We start from the raw sequence: 22,744 nt of genomic DNA on the forward strand, positions 1-22,744 counted from the left end.
GAGCTTTCTTTTGGTGGTATTTGATCACCTCTGCGGTTTTTATTTTTTGCGCTATAAACAAAAATAGAGCGACAATTTTGAAAAACTTTTTGCTATAATAAATATCCCCCAAAAATATTTAAAAAAAATAAAAAAATTCCTCAGTTTAGGCCGATACTGTACGTATTCTTCTACCTATTTTTGGTAAAAAATATCGCAATAAGCGTTTATCGAATGGTTTGCACAAAATTTATAGCATTTACAAAATAGGGGATAGTTTTATTGCATTTTTATAAAAAAAATGTTTTACTACTAATGGCGGCAATCAGCGATTTTTTTCGTGACTGCGACATTATGGCGGACACATCGGACAATTTTGACACATTTTTGGGACCATTGTCATTTTCACAGCAAAAAAATGCTATAAAAATGCATTGTTTACTGTGAAAATTACAATTGCAGTTTGGGAGTTAACCACTAGGGGGCACTGAAGGGGTTAAGTGTGACCTCATATGTGTTTTTAACTGTAGCCGCGACCCACGGCTGGGCACTTAAAGAGGACGTACAGGTACGTGCTTGTGCCCAGCCGTGCCATTCTGCCAACGTATATGTGCAGGAGGCGGTCCTTAAGTGGTTAAGCACCCCCATCCCTCCGTGCTTGTGCGCAGAAGCGAACACATACGTAAGTCGTGCACGTATATGTTAACAGTGTTTGCACTACACATGTGAGGTAACGCTGCAAACGTTAGAGTGTTAGACCTCCTCTGCTCTGTTACTCTACAGGTACAGGTAACCTGCTATTTTTAAAGTGTTACCTATGGAGATTTTTAAGTACTGTAGTTTGTCACCATTCCATAAGCGTGCACAATTTTAGAGCGTGATATGTTCCATATCGATTTACTCTGCGTAATTTCATCTTTCATATTTTATAAATAAATTGGGGTATATGTTGTATTTTTTTAAATTCATTAGACTGTATTTTTTTCCAAAAAAAATCCGTTTAAAAAAAACCACTGCGCAAATACCGTGTAACATAAAAAATTGCAACGATCACCATTTTATTCCCTAGGTTCTCTGCTAAAAAAAAAAAAGTTTAATGTTTGGGGGTTATAAGTAATTTTCTAGCAAAAAATATTGATTTAAACTTAAACAAAAAGTGCCAGAAAAGGTCTGGTCTTCAAAAGGCGACAGATAATAATGTGGGCTTCTTCCAAGATTTTGTAAACTAGTATCACTTATTAGGCCTCGTACACACGATAGGTTAACCAGAGGACAACGGTCTGATGGACCGTTGTCATAGGTTAACCGATGAAGCTGACTGATGGTCTGTCGTGCCTACGCACCATCAGTTAAAAAACTGATCGTGTCAGAACGCGGTGACGTAAAGCACAACGACGTGCTGAAAAAAACGAAGTTCAATGCTTCGACTTGATTCTGAGCATGCGTGGATTTTTAACCGTTGGATGTGCCTACTAACGATCATTTTTTTCCCATCGGTTAGGAATCCATAGGTTAAATTTAAAACAAGTTGGCTTTTTTTAAACCTATGGTTAAATAACCTATGGGGCCCACACACGATCGGTTTGGACCGTTGAAAACGGTCCATCAGACCGTTGTCCTCTGGTTAACCTATCGTGTGTACGAGGCCTTAGAGGTGCAGAGAAAGAAGTGGATCTGTTTATTAGCCCTACTTGATGGGATAGCTTCTGAGTCCATTTGAACTATTTTGTACTGCAAAGATACGTAAGTGGATTAAAGAAAGGAAGCCAGACACAGTTGAGGTCGCAGGCCACTTGGCAGGTAAACCTGGATCTATTAAGCCCTGTTAAAATAAAATATCCTTGTGAACAATTTCCCTTTACAAAGTAAATTTCCCCTATCCCTCCCACTGCAGCACCACAAAGGGAAATGTTTAATCCCAGGATGCAGAGCGTGGTCATCATATTCTGCGAAAAGCCTCAAAGACTGCACATAACAAACAATGCTATACATGCAGTCAAATTGGACATATACAAACAAATATATTGTTACCTTAGAAGACATCGGCAGGTTGTACAACAAAGCCCTATTCAGTATGCAGAGTTCTCACTCGCAGAAGACAGACTTTCAATCACATTGCACAGACATCTGGTAGTTCCAAGCTCACGCATTCCTTCCAAGGTTTATGGAGTTTTTCCACTGATCAATCAATCAATCAAAGCCAAGTCTGCGGCAGTAGTTTGGTGGCCAGGTCACAGATCATGAAGTGCTTACTACTTCCCCACTTGGACATTATGCAGAACCCAGTCCAGCATGAAAACCGCCAGAAGCATATTCCATTCACCTTCTTGTACTTGGCCACAACTATGAAAAGCACACCTGCAACTTATATGGATTGATGGGAGAATGGTAAATACAGTACATTTAAAGGACAGTGGAGCCTTTGTAAAAACTTTGGACCCCCTGTTGTTAGACCTGAGGCTATTCAGTGAGAATTACTAATTAATTTATCAAAAGCACTTATGCCGCGTACACACGATCGGTCAATCCTATGAGAACGGACCAATGGACCGTTTTCATCAGTTAACCGATTAAGCTGACTGATAGTCCGTCACGCCTACACATTATCAGTTAAAAAACCGATCGTGTCAGAACGCAGTGACGTAAAACACAACGACGTGCTGAAAAAAATGAAGTTCAATGCTTCCAAGCATGCGTCGACTTGATTCTGAGCATGCGGTTAAATTTAAAACAAGTTGGCTTTTTTTTAACCGATGGTTAAATAACCGATGGCATCCACACATGATCGGTTTGGACCGATGAAAACGGTCCATCAGACCATTCTCATCGGTTTAACCGATCGTGTGTACGCGGCATTAGAGATGTATACCTATTGCAGAAATACATTTGGATTATAGATGGCGGGAAATTGTTTTGGGTAAGGGTGATAGAAGGTTTACCAGCTGATGTTCTTCTGCAATGTAAACCTTCATTCACCCTTGCAACATTTACCTTGCACTGCAATTTCATGTGATCGTTTTTAAATACTTTTAAAAGCAAACTAAAGAAAATGAACCAGAGAAGCAACCCACGCCGTATACTTCTGGGGTCATTCTTCAGAGTGGGAGAGGTTGTCATAGAGCATGACTTTTTAAATGATTTTTAATTGTTTGTAAAGTGTTGTTGAAGCTTTTTGTTCTTTTAGAGAAGTTTTTGCTATCTATGATTTCTTACCTTTCAGGGGATTTGTTTGTGGTCCAAACATTTAAAAATAAGTTTTTCCTACTCACGGGGGGCGGGGGTCTCCCTGCAGAATGTAAATGCCTGGAGGGGACAGTGTTTTGTGCTGGGAGATGATGGGGAAGAGTCTTGTGATCATCAACTGAGTCATTTGGAATAAATGCACAATTTTGGCCTTGGAATCTCACTCCTGTTTCTTGATCCTTATAAAGATCTATCATTAGAACTTTTTTTACAGTTCTGTCAACAGCTTTGAAGGAGACGGTTGATTAATAGTTACAGCTTGTCTTGCCTGTGAATGCTTTCCCAAGATAAGCAACGTCAAGACAAAGACAGGAATCCCCACCACCGCCAATACCACCACCACCACTGCATTCCCCATTGCTTGCCTCTGGAAGGTGTTCACAGTCAAGACTCAAGACAAGCTGCTGCTATGAATTAACTGTCTCCTTTAGAGCTGTTGTTGGAATGGCTGCAGCAAGAGGAGTTGGGGGCAGGTCAGTAGTCATAACTAGGGTTAGAAAACAGAAACATGGGACAAAGTACTACAAGTAAAATGGTAAAATACTAATTCTAATGACAGATCTCCTTTAACACCTACCATGAAGATTCCAGTTCAGTCTCTTCTTATTATGGGATAATTATCTTTCTGTCTCCCATTTGTGTCCCTGCTTTGTCTTCCTTCCACATTGGTTTCGTCGCTACAGAGTTCGCCAGCTCAGCTGGAGATCTGTCCGCAGATCTCCGCTGAGACAACGAATGACAAGCCCCTCTCTGCTCACTGAGCGGGGAGGGGCTTGTGTAGCGCCGCTGTCTCCTATGGAGAGATCTGATGAAAACAGACAGCATGTCCGTTTTCATCAGATCTCACCCAATCCTATCCGCCATGGACGGATAGGGATGTATCCCCATACGTCTGATTTTGGCGGATCGGGTCGAATGTCAGCGGACATGTCTCTGTTGACATCCGACGCTCCATAGGACTGTAGGGAGCGGCCGTTCAGGTCTGCCGTCAAAACTGACAGGCGGACCTGAATGGTCCGATCGTGTGAAAGGGGCTTGTCATCCACCGGCTCAGCAGAGATTTGCGGACAGAGTGTGAAAGAAGCCTAATGGAGACAACAAATGTTCATTTTAACACCTCACACAGGATTTTGGGAAGCTCATCCTGAGCAGTAATGTGCAGTCATCACTGTAGGGCATGTAGACAGGAAGTGACTGCAGAATGACAGAAGACCAGCAGCAATAGAATGCAAAAAAAGGGTGAAATAAATTAGTGGTTTTTGATACAGTGTGCTTTACTTTAACAAGCCAAAAATCATCCAGTTATAGTTTAGATAATTTAACTTGACCTTATTTGTTTCTTCCTTAGATGTTAAATCTGTTTGTTGCTGTCATCATGGATAACTTTGAATACCTGACCAGAGACTCTTCCATTCTCGGACCACACCATCTGGATGAGTTTGTCCGGATCTGGGCAGAATACGACAGAGCAGCATGGTAAATTGTCTTCTGCATTCTTTATCCTTACTCCTTAATTATAAGCATTTCACAATGCAGAAATATGGCATGGAAATCAATGATACTCAAATAAAATAAACTAGATTCCCAGTTTATTAAGCTAACCTTATAATGTTGATTTGTTTTCTGAATTTCTGTAATATATTGTATGATCCAGCTTTCTAGCTAAATATTGACTGGTTGAGGTTGTTATCTATCCTCACTCATTTTTATGTCCCAGTTTGAGCAGCAGCTATTTTGCAGGAACTGGGTTTGGTCTTTGTGCTGCCCTTGGAGCTCTCATGGTGCAGTGACTGAAGTTGTGGGGGGTTTGTCCTCTGTCCACGGAAGTCTCTCCAGCTATATGGTACTGAGCTGTGCTCTGATTAACATGCCTGTGCTTTTCTTCCAGTGGCAGGATCCCCTATAAGGATATGTACAAATTAGTCCGAGTCATCTCGCCTCCGCTCGGCCTAGGAGAGAACTGCCCATACAGGGTGGCATGCAAGGTTTGGTGCCAAATCTATCAGCCCTTTCCACTACAGCAAGGGCATAGCTTACCTTTACCTTCCCACCTTTCCCTTCACCTAACTATCCCTTCCCCTCCACCGCTCCACTACTGCACCATGCAAGGGACCTCGGGCTGCTGCCTCCAGGTGTAAAGACTGACATTCACTCCCTAACCGTCCCACTACATCAGCAGCTGCACCCAAGCTAGTCCCTGGGACTTAACAGTACAGCATAAAAGTCATGGGTGAACCTTGACTTGGTAGGAGGGTTGAGTTTTCCACCAACATTTTATTTCTCCTGTGGACTCTGGAAGCAGGATCTTATCATCTTAGGTCCTAAGTCTGTTTTGTCTTTCCGTTAAAGAGACTGTGTAGTGGAGGGCAAAAGAGCTAGGAATTCTTGCATGGAGAACGTGCTGCTAGACCCCCCCAAATTAGACATAAGACAATGTCAATAAGGTGCTGTCCACCTGTAGCTAAAATATATGTTTTGAATTGACCCTTTAGGGTTTAAAAAAGATAGTCAGCAATATACAGCAGATTAGATTTAGACTAGAAACCGCAGATTTAGATCACAGGTTTAAAAAGTCATTATTCCCCTGCAGTACCTTGCTATATATGCCCATCTGCACATAAATAATAAAAACAAGTGGGTTTTGGATTATTTTGGGTTTATGGATGGAGCCTATACATCCACCCTCTCTGATGGTCCAGGGTTACTGGTGTTCGGGGGCAGCTGGTTGACCCTCTACTCTGCAGCTTGGCATGAGCTGAAGACACTAGTGGGGAGAATGCATGAAAACTTTCCTTGTATGCAGCCCGGAGCATGCTTTGCACTGGTGGATGCTGGGAGCCCACACCTCATAGCCAGGAGGAAGCAACTGCAGGATCTCAATCCTAAAACCAATTTGGACAGTTGCACCCTCTTTATCATCACCAGATTACAAATACAGCTTTCCCAAAGGCCTCAGCTCCTTATGGACAGTAATCTTTATCAATGGCTAAGACAGCTGAACTATCAGGAGCTGCATTCTGATCTTGGAGACAGTTATCTGGAGTTGATATAGTAAATGCTTACGACATCACTAAGATGGAGAAGTAGACATCTTAAAAACAGAAGAGAGGAATTGGGCTTGGGTAGTAAAGATCTACCGTATTTACTGGCTTGGGTGCGGTATAAACCCGCCTGAATCTGCTTCTGGGGAGGTCGAGGCATTTATTAACCCCTACCTCTTCTCTTTCCCTCTTTTCTTTCTTGTTTTCTGTGTGTTTTACTGTTTGCTGTTTCTTTTTTTTTTTTGGTTTGGATTTTGCTGCCATGAATATGCTGCTTTTCTTTGTCCCTTCATTGCTGGCACCATTGTCCTCACTTCACTCCTTTCCTCTTCCTCTGGCTCCCCCTGTCCATAACCAGTGGCCGCATCCATTATACAGAGATGTACGACATGCTGACCCTCATGTCACCACCTTTAGGCCTTGGAAAAAGATGTCCTAACAAAGTGGCTTATAAGGTAGAGATAACCCTATTTAAATCAGCAAAGGGATTTTGAACCTTGTCCACTCACCAAGTAGAAGCAATAATGGGCTCCGGATGATGTGGACACAAGTTTTAACAGTGCAATGACAGTATCAGAATTAAAGTGACTGAAGTTTAAAGTCATCCTTCCACTTTAAAAATAATAATATTAATAAGAAGAAGAATAATACAAATAAAAAAAAAAGAATACAGCTGTTATATGAAGCAGCAACAAAAAGCTTTCCTGCCTATCCTGATACTCTCCCTAATGCTTCTGTGGCCTATAATATGCATGACTTGCAGTTATACTTGGGTTAGCATGATTGTACTGGCCTTTCTGTTCTTAAGTCATAGCATAGGGAAGCATATCACAGGTTCTTGAGGGCTGAGTGAATGTCAGGAATTTGGGACAGAATCATTTTTAGCAAAACACATCAAGTATAGCTATTTTTTTGTGTGGATAGAGTAGGAAAGGGCTAAGACCTCTGCCAGCTTTTTTTTGCTGTCTGTGTCCCATTGGGCAGATTTACCTTCAGAGAAGTATGGGCTATGGGAAATAAAAAAAACATTTATACTCATTGAGGTCGATACAACATCAATCCGATGCTGCATCTGTCGCCACCGGCTCTGCACAAAGAACCAAGCGAAAAAGAACCGTGATCATTCATTTCTCCCCCTCCGCTTTGAGAAGAAAACCGGGACCGTCAGTCACTGACTCTCTGCTCTGCCCCTCCAGTACTCACTGGAGAGTTGGGCTGTCGAGAGGGCGGAAGCAGCTGACTCAGGCTCCAGGCGGATCTGTACCTGTTGTTTGCTGTGAATGCATGTGCATTTGAAAATAAAAAGACCAACTTTATTTTAAGTTATCTTGGAGTGCGGCTATCCAGAGTTTTTTCGTTCATGTGCTACAATTAGCATCGCCAGCACCCTGGTGGCTCAACATCCCTTGATGATCTACGAGGCTCACCTGGAGCGGTGAAAGAATTGTCTGCGGATCTCCAAGAGGCTGAGCCATGTGCTGGGCCGGGTTTCTGGGCAGATCCCGATCATACGGTGAAGATCTTTTCAGAGCTTTGATTAGCTCTGTGACTTCAGACAACAGCGGGTTTTTAGCTTGCTGTCGGCTGAAAATTGGTCACAGGAGTGCAGAACGAACTGCACTCCTTTGACCCATAGGAGAAGTACAGCCAAAATTGCTTTGGCTATACTTCTCCTTTTAACTTTCTGTCCTGGAGATGCAAAAGGAAACCTCTATGGGAGAAATTTCCATTTTAGACAGTTGTCACTGAAAAAAAGGATCACCATCGGAAGATTTTTCCTGATTTTATATTCTGGTGGCAACTGTAAGTTTTTGGATTTCTCATCACATTCTGTCTTAAGTTCAGTGGACAACGTAATGAATAAAGTGAGTGAATCTACCTAGTGGGACACGGACAGCAATAAAAACTTGACAGAGGTTCTAATCCTTTCCCACTCTAACCAAAACTTCCCAAAAAGTTCTGGCTTTAGATACATTTTAAAATACATCTTTTACCAACCTTGGCCATTCAAATTCAGTATGTGATCAAAAAAAAAATGCATGTCAAAGACATCAGCAGATCCAGAAAAATAAAGAGCTTGAATAATGTGCAAATCTTTTTCTATAAAAAATAAGTGTTGAACTTTGTTCTTTGCACCCGCCCTTCCCCCTGCCCCTGGGGGTTCTTAATGGCCCTGTTAAATCACGGACAACCTTATTAAGGAATCAGAATTGTGAGAAGGGAAGGATCAATCTCTACTCTTACAGGAATAGATAATATTTGCTCATAAGCTTAGCTACCTATATCTCTGGATTTAGCGATTCTTTTGATATATTTTTTTATGGTATCCTCTAATTAAATATATTTGATCATGCTTAATTTGATTTGCTGAGATTTTTGACAAGGTACTGTACAAGTAACCTCTCATTAGTAAAACATAGAGACTGACATTGTTGACTTTTCATTCTAAGGATCCTTATTGCCTAGCTGTCATTGTCATGTTGACCCTCTTGCTTCAGTACTTGAGGGCTTTTTCACACTTCCCAGCATTGTGGCAACACAGTGTGAAATGTGGGCATTACCAAAATAAATGGTAGCACATCGTGCATGCGCCAGTTTGTTGTAGTGTCATTTCATTTAGAATAGCACCCCTACACACCTCTAGAACACACTGCAGCAAACCACAACACACTATGTGCAGCAAGACCTAAAATCTCATTGAGGTACATAATAGTCCATTCATTTTGAATAGGCTGCTTAATGCAGTGCATTGTTGTGCACCTCAACACATTAAAACATGTGTGTTGCAGCCCAGTCCTAGTGCGAATAGGCCAGAACATTGCTCATGCAAATAGAATATGCATAAGGCTCACCGGGCCCCCCTGATCCTCACTCAGCTGCGGGCCCCATAGCGCCTGTGTGGGTCGCTATGGTGGTAGTTCCGCCACTGCATACTGTATATAGACTTCAGAGTTTTTTCTGACTTTACTGACCTGAGTACTAGATTTAGGTTATTGATAGTACTAAAACCAGAGGATCAGCATATTGTACATTTTCAGAAGGTCAGCAATGACACTCCCAGTTTTTCCTCAATAACAAGCTATGTTTAACCTTTTTATCTAGTGTACCTCAACTACCCATCTTCAGCGGTTTTCTATATATCCACATAGTCACAAATTCTCTGGACAAGTACATATTTAATCTGCTGGTTCTGGACAGTTAATTCCCTGTCTTGTTTTGTCCAGTAATACTGGTATTCTTTGTAACAAGAAATCAGATATAGTCGGGGCAGGTTTTGCATGCTCCTTATGTTCCCTCTTTTAGTGACATAGGGTGGAGCTGGGGATATGGAGGGAAGTTTGGGGAGTGATGTCTCCATCCCTGTTCTGTGTATGGTGTAGTGATTATGTGCATATGTGTGCTTGTTTGCTTTGGGTCCCCTTGTCGATATCCCATATCTTGGGCACCCGGTGTTTTTGTACAGAGATTGGTCCTGATGAATATGCCCGTAACAGAGGACATGACGGTTCATTTCACTTCTACTCTTATGGCTCTTATCCGGACAGCACTGGATGTAAAGATTGCAAAAGGTAAGAATCACAGACATCATAACCACAAAACTTAACCTGTGCCTAGTTGACCTTGTACTGGGGAAACCATACAATATGTAGCCTCTTATATGGTAGATTTTAATATGTAGCTTCTTCTTCAGCACTCCAGAGAAAACAAAATGTAACCTAAGTGGGTCCTCCTCTGCCCTGTAAGGGTTAAATGCTCATTTTGCTTAGGGGTAGAACAATGCACAGATATACTATCCTATTCCTCACTTCCATATACTTCCTCCCAGCTGCACAACTGGTCCCTGAACTAGCTTTCCTGCAACTCTTGTCCAATCACTTTGTAAAGTAATAAAGCACAATTCAAGACCAAGATTAGTCTTTTATTGTAGGGGAGGACATCAAGGGCTCCATGGACTTTCATAGGGTGGGACAGAGGGGCGGCTGCCAAGGGAGTGAGGAAGGTAAGTATTTTTACGTATTTTTCTACCCCTGGACAAAACAAATATTTTATCCTTGCAGTTTGGAGGGGAATTAACTGCAAGGGTTCATTTTTGTTTTCCCTGTAGATCTGCTTTATTGACATTAAGCACATGCATGTTAATTTAATTTACCCAAGATTATGGATAGGAGGGCATACACCCAGGTTTAGACTACTGGAGTGACCCAAAAGCAGCAGCCCCATAGGCTTAAAGTATATGTCAAGCCAAAAACTGTTTTCTTGTTTTGGATAGAGTTTAAAACTGACATCAGCAGGACAAGAAATGAGGGTAAATCTCTCTAGTGGGGCCCCAGAAAGCCATACTCGTACAGGGGTTCTAATCCTTCCCCTCTCCAAAAGAAAAAAAAAGTTTTGCCCAGACTTACATTTTAAGGATGTACCTCAGGCTGGTGTTCCACTTGATTTATGCTATACAGTCAAATGCATTTGCAGCAGAAATGATTTAATGTTCATGGGCCCACATGGACTAAATAGGCATTTTATTATGCCTAGAATAAATCCCCTTAGTGCTTTCCCGTGCTTGGGAAGCCCCAAGTGCTTATTAGGGCCTGCCATACAACTGAAATTCTGTAGGAGGCCATACTCCTACAGAATGCTGATGCTTCTATTCATCGGCTTTTATCCATTAAAAATATGCCCCAGACACCCATGTGCAAGTAAACACCAATGCAAAGAGCCATCACTGTGTACAAGTGTACACTTGCACTCTATACACTTGTATAACAGGCTGTATGCAGCACGTGGAGCTCCTCAGGCATGGGAAAGCGCTAGGAGACTTATGATAGGCATAAAAAAATGCATGTTTTAGTCCTTGTGCATGAAACCTTACATGCAAATGTAAAAGTTAGATTTCAAGCAGTTATAAAATAAACACAACATGCAACTCTGTATTCATTAATATGGCATTTAAAGCGGTAGTAAACTGCAGTTGTTGATAAAAAAAATTCCCTACAAGGGAATATCATAATGGGCTAGTATTCATCCCATACTAGCACAATATGAGAGACTTACCTTAGAACAAAGCCCTCCAGTTCTGCGCTGTCACCGCTGAGAGGGCTTCCATCTTCCCCCAGTCTTCTGCCTGGGTTTGCGTCCTCCGTCTACATGAGTGGCCAGGAGCGAGATGACGTCACTCCCACGCATGAGCGCAGGAGCCACTGTTTACGGCATGGGCTCTGAAGGTCCAGCACTGTATGCCAGACCTTCAGAGTGCATGCGCTGATAATGTCACCGGCTGCATGCACTCTAAATACTTCCTGAACTGTGTAAGTTTAGGAGATATTCACAGTACCTACAGGTAAGCCTCACTATTGGCTTGCCTGTAGGTACAAGTGGTAGAACTGAGTTTAGGAGATATTCACAGTACCTACAGGTAAGCCTTATGTCGTGTACACACAACCGTTTTTCAGGTTGTAAAAAATTACGTTTTTTTTATGTCATTAAAAACGATCGTGTGTGAGCTTCAGAGCATTTTTCGGGTTCTGAAAAAAGGGCAAAAAAATATTCGAACATGCTCTATTTTTTCACAAAGTTTTTTCGGGTTGTAAAAAATGGTCGTGTGTGGGCTTTAACGATGTGAATAACCTGCGCATGCTCAGAAGCAAGTTATGAGATGGGAGCGCTCGTTCTGGTAAAACTACCGTTCGTAATGGAGTAAGCACATTCATCATGCTGTAACAGACAGAAAAGCGCGAATCGCCTTTTACTAACACAAAATCAGCTAAAGCAGCCCAAAGGGTGGCGTCATCCGAATAGAACTTTTTTTTTCACGATCGTGTGTAGGCAAGGCCGTTTAAATGATCAAGTTGAAGAAAACGTTGTTTTTTCTAGAGCCTGAAAAACTCTGTTTTTTACTACCCGAAAAATGATCGTGTGTACGCGGCATTACTATTGGCTACAAGTGGTAGAACTGTGTTTAGGAGATATTCACATAGGTAGATTCACAAAGAGTTAGGCCGGCTTATCAGTAGATAAGCCGACCTAACTCTGAATCTACGCCGGTGTTTGTTTAAGCGTATGCTCAAACAGAGATACGCTTAAACAAAGCTAAGATAGGCCGGCTTGCGCCGTTCTATCTTAGCTTGCAATTTTTTGGATGGCCGCTAGGTGGCGCTTCCATTGCGGCCGGCGTATATTATGTAAATAAGCTTTTACGCCGATTCCCAAACGTACGCGAGCCCGCCGCAGTCGATTAACGTTGTTTCCGTAAGGCCTTAGGCGGCCTAAAGTTATTCCACCTATGAGGTGGAATAACAATGTTAAAGTATGGCCGCCGTTCCCGCCGCGAGGTTCGAATTTTTTACATTGTTTGCGTAAGTCGTCCGCGAATCGGGAGTTACGTCGTTTACGTCCGCGTCTAAATTAATAGGATTGTACGGCGTACTTAGCCGCAATGCGCACTGGTAAATGTAGTCGCCCGGTGCATGCGCAGTATAAAAAAACGTCAAAAAACGTGAGGTCAAGCCTCATTTCCATACAACACGCCCCCCTCCAAGTCATTTGAATTAGGCGCCCTTACGCCCGCTCGTTTGAGGCTACGCCGCCGTAGATTAGCAGGTAAGTGGTTCGAAAATCACTACTAGCCTAGTTAATTTACGGCGGTGTAGCCTAAACAGGCTAGGCTAGGCCGTCCTAAATATAAGCCTTTCTACGTGAATCTACCTAACAGTACCTAAAGATAAGCCTTACTGTTGGCTTGCCTGCAGGTACAAGTGGTAGAACTGAGTTTACTACCACTTTAATTTATTTTTTATGTAAGTAGTTAATTTATACATATTTTGTCTGTGTATTTAGCTGTTAGTCTCGAGTTCACCCTTAAGTTTTAATTTCCACATAAAATATCACCTGTAAGTTAAGGATTGTTCATATGGATTCTGTTGGGGAGACATTTGTGTTTTGGGTTAATTTATTATATTCTGCTCAATTATATGCATAATTAGGAATATGTCTTTTTAGTGTACTGTCCTTGCAATTACTGCTAAATATTTCATTATTTGCCTTGTTACAGGGGGAGCTGACAGGCAACAACTGGATGCAGAGCTTCAGAAAGAAATACTGGCAATTTGGCCAAATATTTCCCAAAAGATGCTAGACTTACTTGTACCAATGCCAAAAGGTAAGCTGGTTATAGCACCCAATGCACAAGGACTGACAAAGGGTGTGAACTAATTTTGCTGCAGATATAAGACAAGCTGTCCATATGGGGAAGAATTTTGCTAATTTCCTGGACTAAAAATTTACCCTTCTAAGGTCTGAACTCTCTCTACACAAAGCATGTGTAAAAGGCCCCCTAAACACACAGACAAACATAAAGAAATCTGCACATGTGTGTGTACAGTGAATCAACAACTCTCCAAGATGACCAACTCCTGTAGGCAGAAAACATTCTCCTTCTAATCATCTCTGCCTTTCTGATGACCTTCATCTGATATGTTTTCATAAAAGTACATTGACTGGGCTAGATTCACATAGATCAGCGGATCTTTAGATCCGCATAATCTATGTGATTTAAGATCCGCTGCCGCAAGTTTTAGAGGCAAGTGGGTAATTCACAAAACACTTACCTCCAAACTTGCGGCGGCGGATCGTAAATCCCCCGGCGGAATTCAAATTCCGCGGCTAGGGGGAGTGTACAATTTAAATCAGGCGCGTCCCCGCGCCGATTTAACTGCACATGCGCCGCCGGCGAAATTTCCCAGTGCGCATGCTCCAAATGACGTTGCTAGGACGTCATTGCTTTCAGCGTTAACGTAAATTACGGCCATCCGTATTCGCAACCGACTTACGCAAACAACGTAAAAAAAACAAAATTTGACGCGGGAACAGCAGCTATACTTAACATTGGCTGCGCCTCATAGAAGCAGGGGTAAGTATACGCCGGGAAAAACGCTACGTAAACGTCGTAACAACACTGCGTCGGGTCCGCGTACGTTCGTGAATTGGCGTATCTCGCTGATTTACATATTTCTCAGTGTAAATCAGCGGCCATTTTTAAAATGCAGTTAAGATCCGACGGTGCAACACAGTTACACCTGTTGGACCTTAGGCATATCTATGCGTAACTGATTCTATGAATCAGGCGCATAGATACGACCGGCCTAAGTCAGAGATACGACGGCGTATCAGTAGATACACCGTCGTATCTCTCTGTGAATCTAGCCCACTAAGTTCAGGAGACTCTAATCCGAGAGTGAGAGAGTCAGGAGCTGAGTATTTTGTTCCTGCTTGAGTGGGTCCCGTTGGAGGGTCTGGATTCATGAAAATTATCACACTCCTGGAAAATGACAATGTTGACTTGTGGTAGAAAAGGAAAACAGATTCATATAATATGTGATAAATTACATGTCTGTGTATTTAGTTAAAAAAAATCACCATGCATTGATAACATCAGGAAAAGGGCACTTATAGGTCTGTAGAATACTAAAAAGGAAAGATAAAAATTAATGGAAGGCAGAAATAATTACCATTTCATTTCTCCAGGGTCACTCTATTACTGGTTACATTTGTAGAGACATTTGATCATGTGATTGTTGATAAAGGGAATGATTAAGCCCGAAACAGCGTTTTCTCTGGGAAGGTTATTCTGCCACTCCTATTCCTATTTCTCGTTCTTCCTAGCCAAACTCTAAACATTGCTTTATGTTAGCATTTGGGAATATGTCCAGGCCATTAAATTGTAAACTCCTCTGAGCCAGGAAACTGGGAGGAAACAAACAAGTGCAACACTCTGCTTACGGTTTTTTGGTCCATGTATTTGGATCACAGTATCACTTCACCAAATGCCATCAACTAAGAACTTAGATGGTGGCCCTGACTGGGGTGATATCGTGGCCAACAACTAGTGCCGCATACTGGAAGCAGTGTGTGACTAAGGAAAATTCTGGGCTGAAGGGCAGGAGGTAATCTGCCCCTAGGCCAGTGCAGATAATGTATATTGGGCTGGTGTCCTCAAGTGTCGATGAATCCCAATTCAAACCTCTATAAAATGAGGACCTGCCGTCATTGATGGATTCTGGGCATTATTTGGCTACATTCTCCTTCTTCAGACCTGCAATCACAGCACCTGGGACGGGGAGGTCTTCCAACATCAAATCTGCAGCTCATGTCATGTGGAAAAATCCACAGAGATGCAAAAGTCAATGTAGTCTGAAATACTTGTGCTCTTGAGAAAACTCAAATGTTTATAACTTTGCCGGAGTCTCACCATGGCCACCAATCACTGTGGCATTGCAGCGCTTTCTTTAGGCATCAGAAAAGAAAGCCTAACCATGAAATGATCAATCAGTTGTGTTTGCCACCTAGGTCAAAAGTTCCCAAACCTCCCCTGGTGTGAGTCTACTTTGTCTCCTTGTGGTGTTTGTTGGCTCAGAGCATGCCGGAATAGTCACCTGCTATATTGCCTACTCCATGGTGTCCTGAAATGGTGGTGTGTTTATTTATTTTGTGGGGCAGTGATTAAAATGTGTGGCTCTATAAAGCCCTGCAAAAATGCACATTAATAGGTAAGTCTTGAACATTGCTATCATAGAAGGCACTGGAAAATCTTTTCAATTACAGTAAAAGCCTCTTTAGCGCCACTGAACATAGGCTTCTAAGAATTATGAGCTTCAGCAGCTATGTCTAATACTATGCACTGTGATTTGATACACAGCGTGTTTTAATTCAGCGTGAAATTAGCTGAGACTCTCTGCACCTTCACAAGTGCTACGTCTGACTTACAGCGAGATATGTGAAAAATCACTTAAGAAGCATAAAACTTGATAAGTTTTCTGTTCTCGCCAGAATGTCGCTTTTATAATAATCAAACAAATGACAGTTTATAAAAGAAACGAATTTTATGTATAACTCAAGTTTAAACAAGAAATATGGTTATGGTTTAGAATCAAAAGGTATCAGGCATTGGAAGAGGCAGCCCAAAGAGATGGTCGGGTAATCACTGGGTCTTGCTTTAATAGAGTCTGCCAGTATAAAAATATGAGTTAACTTTTTAAATATATATATATATATATATATATATATAGTTGGGAAGCTCGGTAAAATCTACATAAAAACTATGGGCCAGATTCACAGTGGAGATACGACGGCTGGGGGGAGTTTGCGTCGTAAACCAGCGTCGTTTATGCAAATTAGGAGTTACGGCGATTCACGACGGATTTTCGCATTCGCTACGTCGCCGCTAGTCTAGTTTCCCGTCGCAAAGTTAGTCGTCGTTTTAGGTGCCCTAACTTTAGTCAGCAAGCGTATTGCTGTCTAAAGTATGGCCGTCGTTCCCGCGTCGAAATTTAAAAATCAACGTCGTTTGCGTAAGCCGTCCGGGAATACGGAATTACGCTACGCGCGTCGCCGTTCGAAAAAATAACGTCACGGCGCGCAATTCACGACGGGAGTTCAGAAACGGAGCATGTGCGGTAGGTCCGGCGCGGGAGCGCGAATAATTTAAATGGCACACGCCCATTTAAATTGGCCCGCCTTGCGCCGGAGGCCACCGGCGTAGGTTTTCATCGCAAGTGCTTGGTGAATCAGGCACTTGCGATGAAAAATTGCGGCTGTGTAACGTATCTACGATACGTTGCGCTGCCGCTCTTCTATGTGAATCTGGCCCAGAATGTGATGATTTTGAAAATTGTATAAACCCATATTTTATCCACAATAGAAAATAGAAAACATCAGATGTTTTCACTTAGAAAATGTACCGTTATAAGAAAAAAAATACGATCATTTTGAAATTGATTTTGAAATTGATGGCAACAACACGTCCTGTGGGGGCAATTTCCAGGTGAATTTCCAGGTGCAGCATACATGTGTGGGAGCAGGCACAGGAGCAGTGGTGAGAGTGAGGCGTGGTGCAGATATGCAAGTGAGATTAGGGTGAAGCATGCACAGGTGCAGTGGTAAAAGGCAGGGTACAGGTGCAGTGGTGGATTTAAAACAAGGTAAGGGGGATGTAAAAGTGGTGGGTGGTGGGGTGATAGACATTGTAATGGGGAGGGTTGGGTGATTGTTGGTGGGGCCTGGATGACAGTGCTGGGGAAGGGTGTACTAAGCAGAGTGCAGAGCCATCCCTTCTTCCAGCCACTGCTGCTGGAAGAATGACAGACCACCTAGGAGCTTCTTTGACTCTGTAGCCTATTCCTCCCCAGACTGGTCTCCGAAACCCTCAGAAGTGACTGGGAGCCAGGGTCAGGCAGAGACATAGCTAGGGGTTTTCTATCACATCCCCAGGCATAATGTTTGGTGCTACTGTGCTGGGCACTGTCTGGTGACAGAAGCTGGGGAGTGCTGGTCATGGGAGGGGAGTGTTCAGGGCAGTTGCTTGTGCTGTTAAAGGACAGAAAATTGAGAGTGGCAAGTGCAGGAAAAGTAAGCGTTCAGGGAGTTGCAATAATAATTGCAATAATAATTGGGAGGCTGATCATTAATTTTTGACTGATCAGATCTTCCAGCCAGCCTGATGTAATACAAAGTGCTGGTTTTACATATTGCATAGTTGTGGGATCCCAAAGTGGTTGATTCCATGAGGTATATACAGTATGGCATATCTGGTTATCTTAGAACCTGAAAAAATAATCCAATGATTGAATCCTGATCCATAGGTAATTCTACTTTAACCACTTGCCGACCAGCCGTCGTCGTTATACGGCGACAGGTCGGCATATTACCGCAAATCGCCGTAGGTGTACATCAGCTCTTTCAATGAGCTGTAGCAGGCGCGCACGCGCCCGCACACGAGTTGTACGGCATTGGACCCGATGCACGTCCTCCGGGGCGACCTGCGATCGTGGGAACGAGAGCCAGAACCGTGATCTGTCAATGTAAACAGACAGATCCCCGTTCTGACAGGGGAGTTAGAGACAGATCCACAGTTCCTAGTAATTAGGAACAGCGATCTGTCTCCTCTTCTAGTCAGCCCAGCCCCAATACAGTTAGAAATACTCTCAGGGAACACACTTAACTCCTTATTCGCCCCTAGTGTTAACCCCTTTCCTGCCAGTGACATTTATACAGTAATCAGTGGCTATTTTTAGCTCTGATCGCTGTATAGATGTCAATGGTCCCAAAAAAGTGTCAAAAGTGGCCGATTTGGCAGTGCAAAAAATGGCGTGGTCATTAAGGAGGGAAAATGTTCTGTACAGTATGTGGTTAAAAGTGTGTACACATCTTTTCATTATTTATGGTTCTCTGCATTCTCCAATGGCTTTCTTAAAAGGCAGCCACATGGGTTATTATAAGAATAAGATACTGTACATTTGTAAATAACACAAACCATTATGTAGTAGAATGTAGAATAACCTGAAATACAATTATAGGTCATTATTACTGTACATCTGTAAAGTGGTTATTTTAAACACATATTTTCATTCTCTCTTAGCCTCAGATCTGACTGTGGGCAAGATTTATGCTGCTATGATGATCATGGACTATTATAAGCAGAGTAAAGCCAAAAAGCAAAAGCAGCAGCTGGAAGAACAGGTGAGACTCGATCACTGTGTAGCTATCCCCCAGGTTAACCCACTGTCCGTACAGAACGAAAGATTGAGTACGAGAATTTCCAGTCTGTGTAGTAAAAAAGAAGCACAGATGAACTAAATTCAAATCGCTCTAAGGCATGGCAAACAATTAGACTTTTGTCAGAGCCATGCAAGATGTATGGGAATTGGTGCTTTATTAAACAGAACTATTTGTTATATCTATCTAAACTGTGTTGGTATAGCTTATTGTTTACTGAGCTCTGGGCATATTGGTGGATCTTGCAATTACAGTTGAAATGTTTAAAACCATACTTGTGGTGCAGTTTGTGTTTGCCATGATATAACATGATTTACTTAAAGGGTTAAGTCGGCTATACACGGTGCAATTTAATTTTCTTCTGCAATATGATTCCCTCATCAACACAGGCAGTGCTGACAGGAAATCAGCAATCGTCTTCTCCCAGTGAGGGATGTCAGAGATTATTGCTAGCAGCTATAGCAGCCACTTGTGACAAACGCAATCAAATCTGGCAGGCTGGTTGTAACCAAGTTGATCGATCTATCAACTTGGTACATAAAACCACAACATAACTTACACAATTTCTGCCAAAGGCCTCACTTAAAGGGGTGTGCTACATCATACGCCCATGGAGGGCTGTTTAGCCGCACGTGCACGGAACAACACCTGTGCATTCCTGTGCAGCCGCTGTGTCCCAATTTACATCAATAGAATTTCCTGCATGGGATGCACGGAACACCCTTGCATCCCTGTGCAGCTAATCATGGACTTGCTGTAGTATACCTCGCGTGAACAAGGACTTTGGTCTTTGTAACGGTCACCACCGTTTACGATATTCCCATTCCATTAAGCCAAGACAGCTTATCCGACAATCTACAATCCAGCAGACAGGACCCATTGGATTTTCCCCAGAAATAACGAGACAGAGCTCTGTCACTGGTTCCAAAATCAATGAATGAATCTTTAATGGTACACTCTCAGCTTTTTATGCAGTTACAGGCATGTTACAGTAATCAAAGGAACAAAGGCACACTAATTAACATGACCTAATTACTACACCTGAGAAGTCAGACGTTATGACTCTCACCTGCTTTTCCCATCACATTGCATCATCAATAGACTTTTCACACAAACAGTGTCATTAGCATCACACAATAGAATGTCTTAGGAGCAGACCTAATTAGCACAACAGAATGCAATCACAGCTTGCATCACTACAGCCAGGGAGTTGGAGGAAATTAACATCTTTCAATTAACCTGTTGAGTTCAGACTAACTTGTAATATTTCAAGATATCCTGCAAAACATGAATTATCATTTATCAGTCACCCTATGCCCAAAAGGGGCACAGGGTGACCCTAGACCCAAGAGTCATTAGTGACGCTGGCACAGGAGTATCCCCCATCCTTCAAAAGTCCCTGGGTGTCACGGGTCATTCCGTTACAGTCTTGTTTAGACTGACTGTTGGGGTGGCAAAAATGCACGGTTAAGCATCAATTTTGCTGCCTGACAAATTCCAGTCGCCCCACCCCCCCCCCCCCCAAAAAAAATTCAAAGTCAGCAACTATACAAATACTGTAACTGTTGACGTCTAATTAAGGACACTTACCTGTCCAGGGATCCAGTGATGTCAGCACCCAAGCTGATTCTTCATTTGGCTTTTGGTGCAGGTGCCGGCATCTTGACTTAGGGAAACCGGGCTATGAAACGTTTCGGCTTCAGAGCCGGGTTTCCTTCTGCATATGAGTGAGTCATGCTGTGCTTTGTGAATGGTCCTGCATTCTTCTGTGTGTGTCTCAGAGGTTGCAGGGGGAAAGAGGAAGGGTCAAACAGCTTTTAAGATTCCCGCAGCAATCTCACCCGGAAGTGGGAGTGGGAGCCTGTGTCACGACCAAGGTGCCAAATGTGGCAGTGGAGTGGGAGAGAATGCAAACAAGCAGAGCTTCCCCTTTTGGATGGAGCGCCACTTTAAGCTGTAATAGGCAGTGGACAGGGTGTTGATGCCATGATGCTTTGCGCCCATGGCAAACTTGACCTAAATTGTAGCAATGTCTTCTGCTGAACACTACACGTGTCAAGGGGATGTGCCACAAACTCCCCGCAACCTTGTGTAATGCATTCGGTCGCGGTGCATTTGTTGGTAAAATGGGGCTAAGGTTGGCAGTGAGGAGGCGTTGCATTGCTTCCCCACCGCCTGTCAGTGTCCTCAGAAGCTCAATCAAAATGTGGATTGGACTTCAGAGACAAGGGAGATTTAGACACATGTCTAAATCTTCCCTTTGGCTACTTTCACACTGGGGCATTTTACAGGTGTTTTTGCACTAAAAATAGCGCCTGAAAAGTGCCTGTAAACTGCCTCTTCTGCAGCCGGAGTGGTTTCACACTGGGGCGGTGAGCTTGAAGGACAGGAAAAAAAGTCCTGCAAGCATCGTCTTTGTGGCGGTGCTGGAGCGCTGTATACGCCGCTCCTAAACCACCCCTGCCATTGAGATCTATGGGCACCACTGCTGAAGCGCCTGCATTCTTTCAGGAAAGGAAGGGGGTGGTAAAACACCAGCCCCCCCACCTCTCAACACCCCCCTCCCCATCAACTTTGTGATAGTCTGACTTGTCCTTTGACCAACCAAAACAATCCCAGTGTGAGATAAATTCTTTTTACTGCTGCTGTAATCACCATGTCGGATGTCAAAATTTGGATGGTAATGGTAAGGACAAGGATCCTACTTTGATCCGACTTCAATGATATTCAATGGCCTGAAGTAGGATCAAAGTCAGACCAAAGTAGTACAGGGAGCATTTTCAAAGTCGGATCGACTTGTGTCAGACCAGTTAAGACGGCACTCATAGGGAAACATTGATTTTCACACGTCATGCAACATAAGCTCCCAATGTCGGAGCGTTTTTCATACCAGTGTGAACCCGGCCTTAAATGTGAACCTTCAAATCATAATGTCCTGTTAACACCTGGTCAGTGCTAAGAATCATCATGTGCTGTGAACAACTGTTCATAGCTGATCACTCAGATCTGGGCATGGCTTTGTGCACTTTGAACATACTAACATGCAATGCAATCTAAATATGGAGTCTGAGTGCTTCTTGTGACCACCTACCACGGGCCTTTGTCTGACCAAGAGTGAATTGTAATCTATTCAACTGTCCTACTGACCTTATATATAGCATCCTTAGCCTGGCACAGACTTTCTAGAGTTTTCATGAAAGAGTCTCTTCAAAGTAGATAACGTTTCCTTGGCTTCTGCATTATTGAGTTTTGCCTATTAGGAAGGTTTTTATCCAAACAGTATAAAATCCATCCTTTAGTATGCATTATTTAACTTCAGCCTCAGAAACACCTTGCTTTTAACACCAAGCTCACCTTTCAGGGAAAACCTAGGTGTTAAAAGCAAGGTGTTTCTGAGGCTGAAGTTGAATCACGTGAAAGAACCTGTTCGGTTTCCAAAGTCTCCAAGATATGCTTTTTTTAGTAACAAAATAGATGATTGGGACAGAGTGGACCCAACCCTGCCATTAACAGTGTGATTTTTCTTTTCTTTTTTGTCATGTATCAGATTTTAAATGTGACTACTACTATTATTATATTCTGTTTCTTCATAGAGAAATGCACCAATGTTTCAAAGGATGGAAGCCTCATCATTACCTGAGGAAATATTATCCAATGCCAAAGCCTTACCATATCTCCAGCAGGATACATTGTCAGGGCTGTGAGTTCTAGAACGGTGCCCCTTCCGTCAGTTCATGATATCAAGTGATCTTCTGGTGTACCTCAGTGCTCAGTTTTTTATTTTTTTGCTGTATGTTTTCAGAACTGGTTTCCCTTCACTCAGCCCACTGTCCCCCGAGGAGATATTTCAACCACCATGTCTGGACCAGGACGATGAAGACTTTGAAGAACAGTTGTCTCTGGTAAACATGTCTGATAGAGACGCTAAATGAGCCACT

At 42.8% G+C, this 22,744-nt stretch overlaps 1 protein-coding gene across 5 annotated transcripts in view; it reads left to right on the plus strand.

Annotated features, from left to right (window-relative positions):
* CACNA1E (calcium voltage-gated channel subunit alpha1 E) overlaps positions 1-22,744 on the plus strand; it is a 265,360-nt gene that overhangs the window by 220,943 nt on the left and 21,673 nt on the right. For 3 of the 5 annotated variants that reach the window (XM_040360245.1, XM_040360248.1, XM_040360247.1), the window contains 7 exons: positions 4,571-4,698; positions 6,622-6,718; positions 9,727-9,832; positions 13,309-13,416; positions 18,670-18,770; positions 22,400-22,506; positions 22,609-22,708. In XM_040360245.1, coding sequence (XP_040216179.1) covers positions 4,571-4,698; positions 6,622-6,718; positions 9,727-9,832; positions 13,309-13,416; positions 18,670-18,770; positions 22,400-22,506; positions 22,609-22,708 — 747 coding nt within the window. Of the gene's footprint in view, positions 1-4,570; positions 4,699-5,110; positions 5,208-6,621; positions 6,719-9,726; positions 9,833-13,308; positions 13,417-18,669; positions 18,771-22,399; positions 22,507-22,608; positions 22,709-22,744 lie in introns of all 5 variants that reach the window. The other 2 variants (XM_040360246.1, XM_040360249.1) reach the window with 1 other exon arrangement.

The sequence above is a fragment of the Rana temporaria genome, chromosome 7, assembly GCF_905171775.1.
Source record: "Rana temporaria chromosome 7, aRanTem1.1, whole genome shotgun sequence".
Classification (NCBI taxonomy): Eukaryota; Metazoa; Chordata; class Amphibia; order Anura; family Ranidae; genus Rana; species Rana temporaria.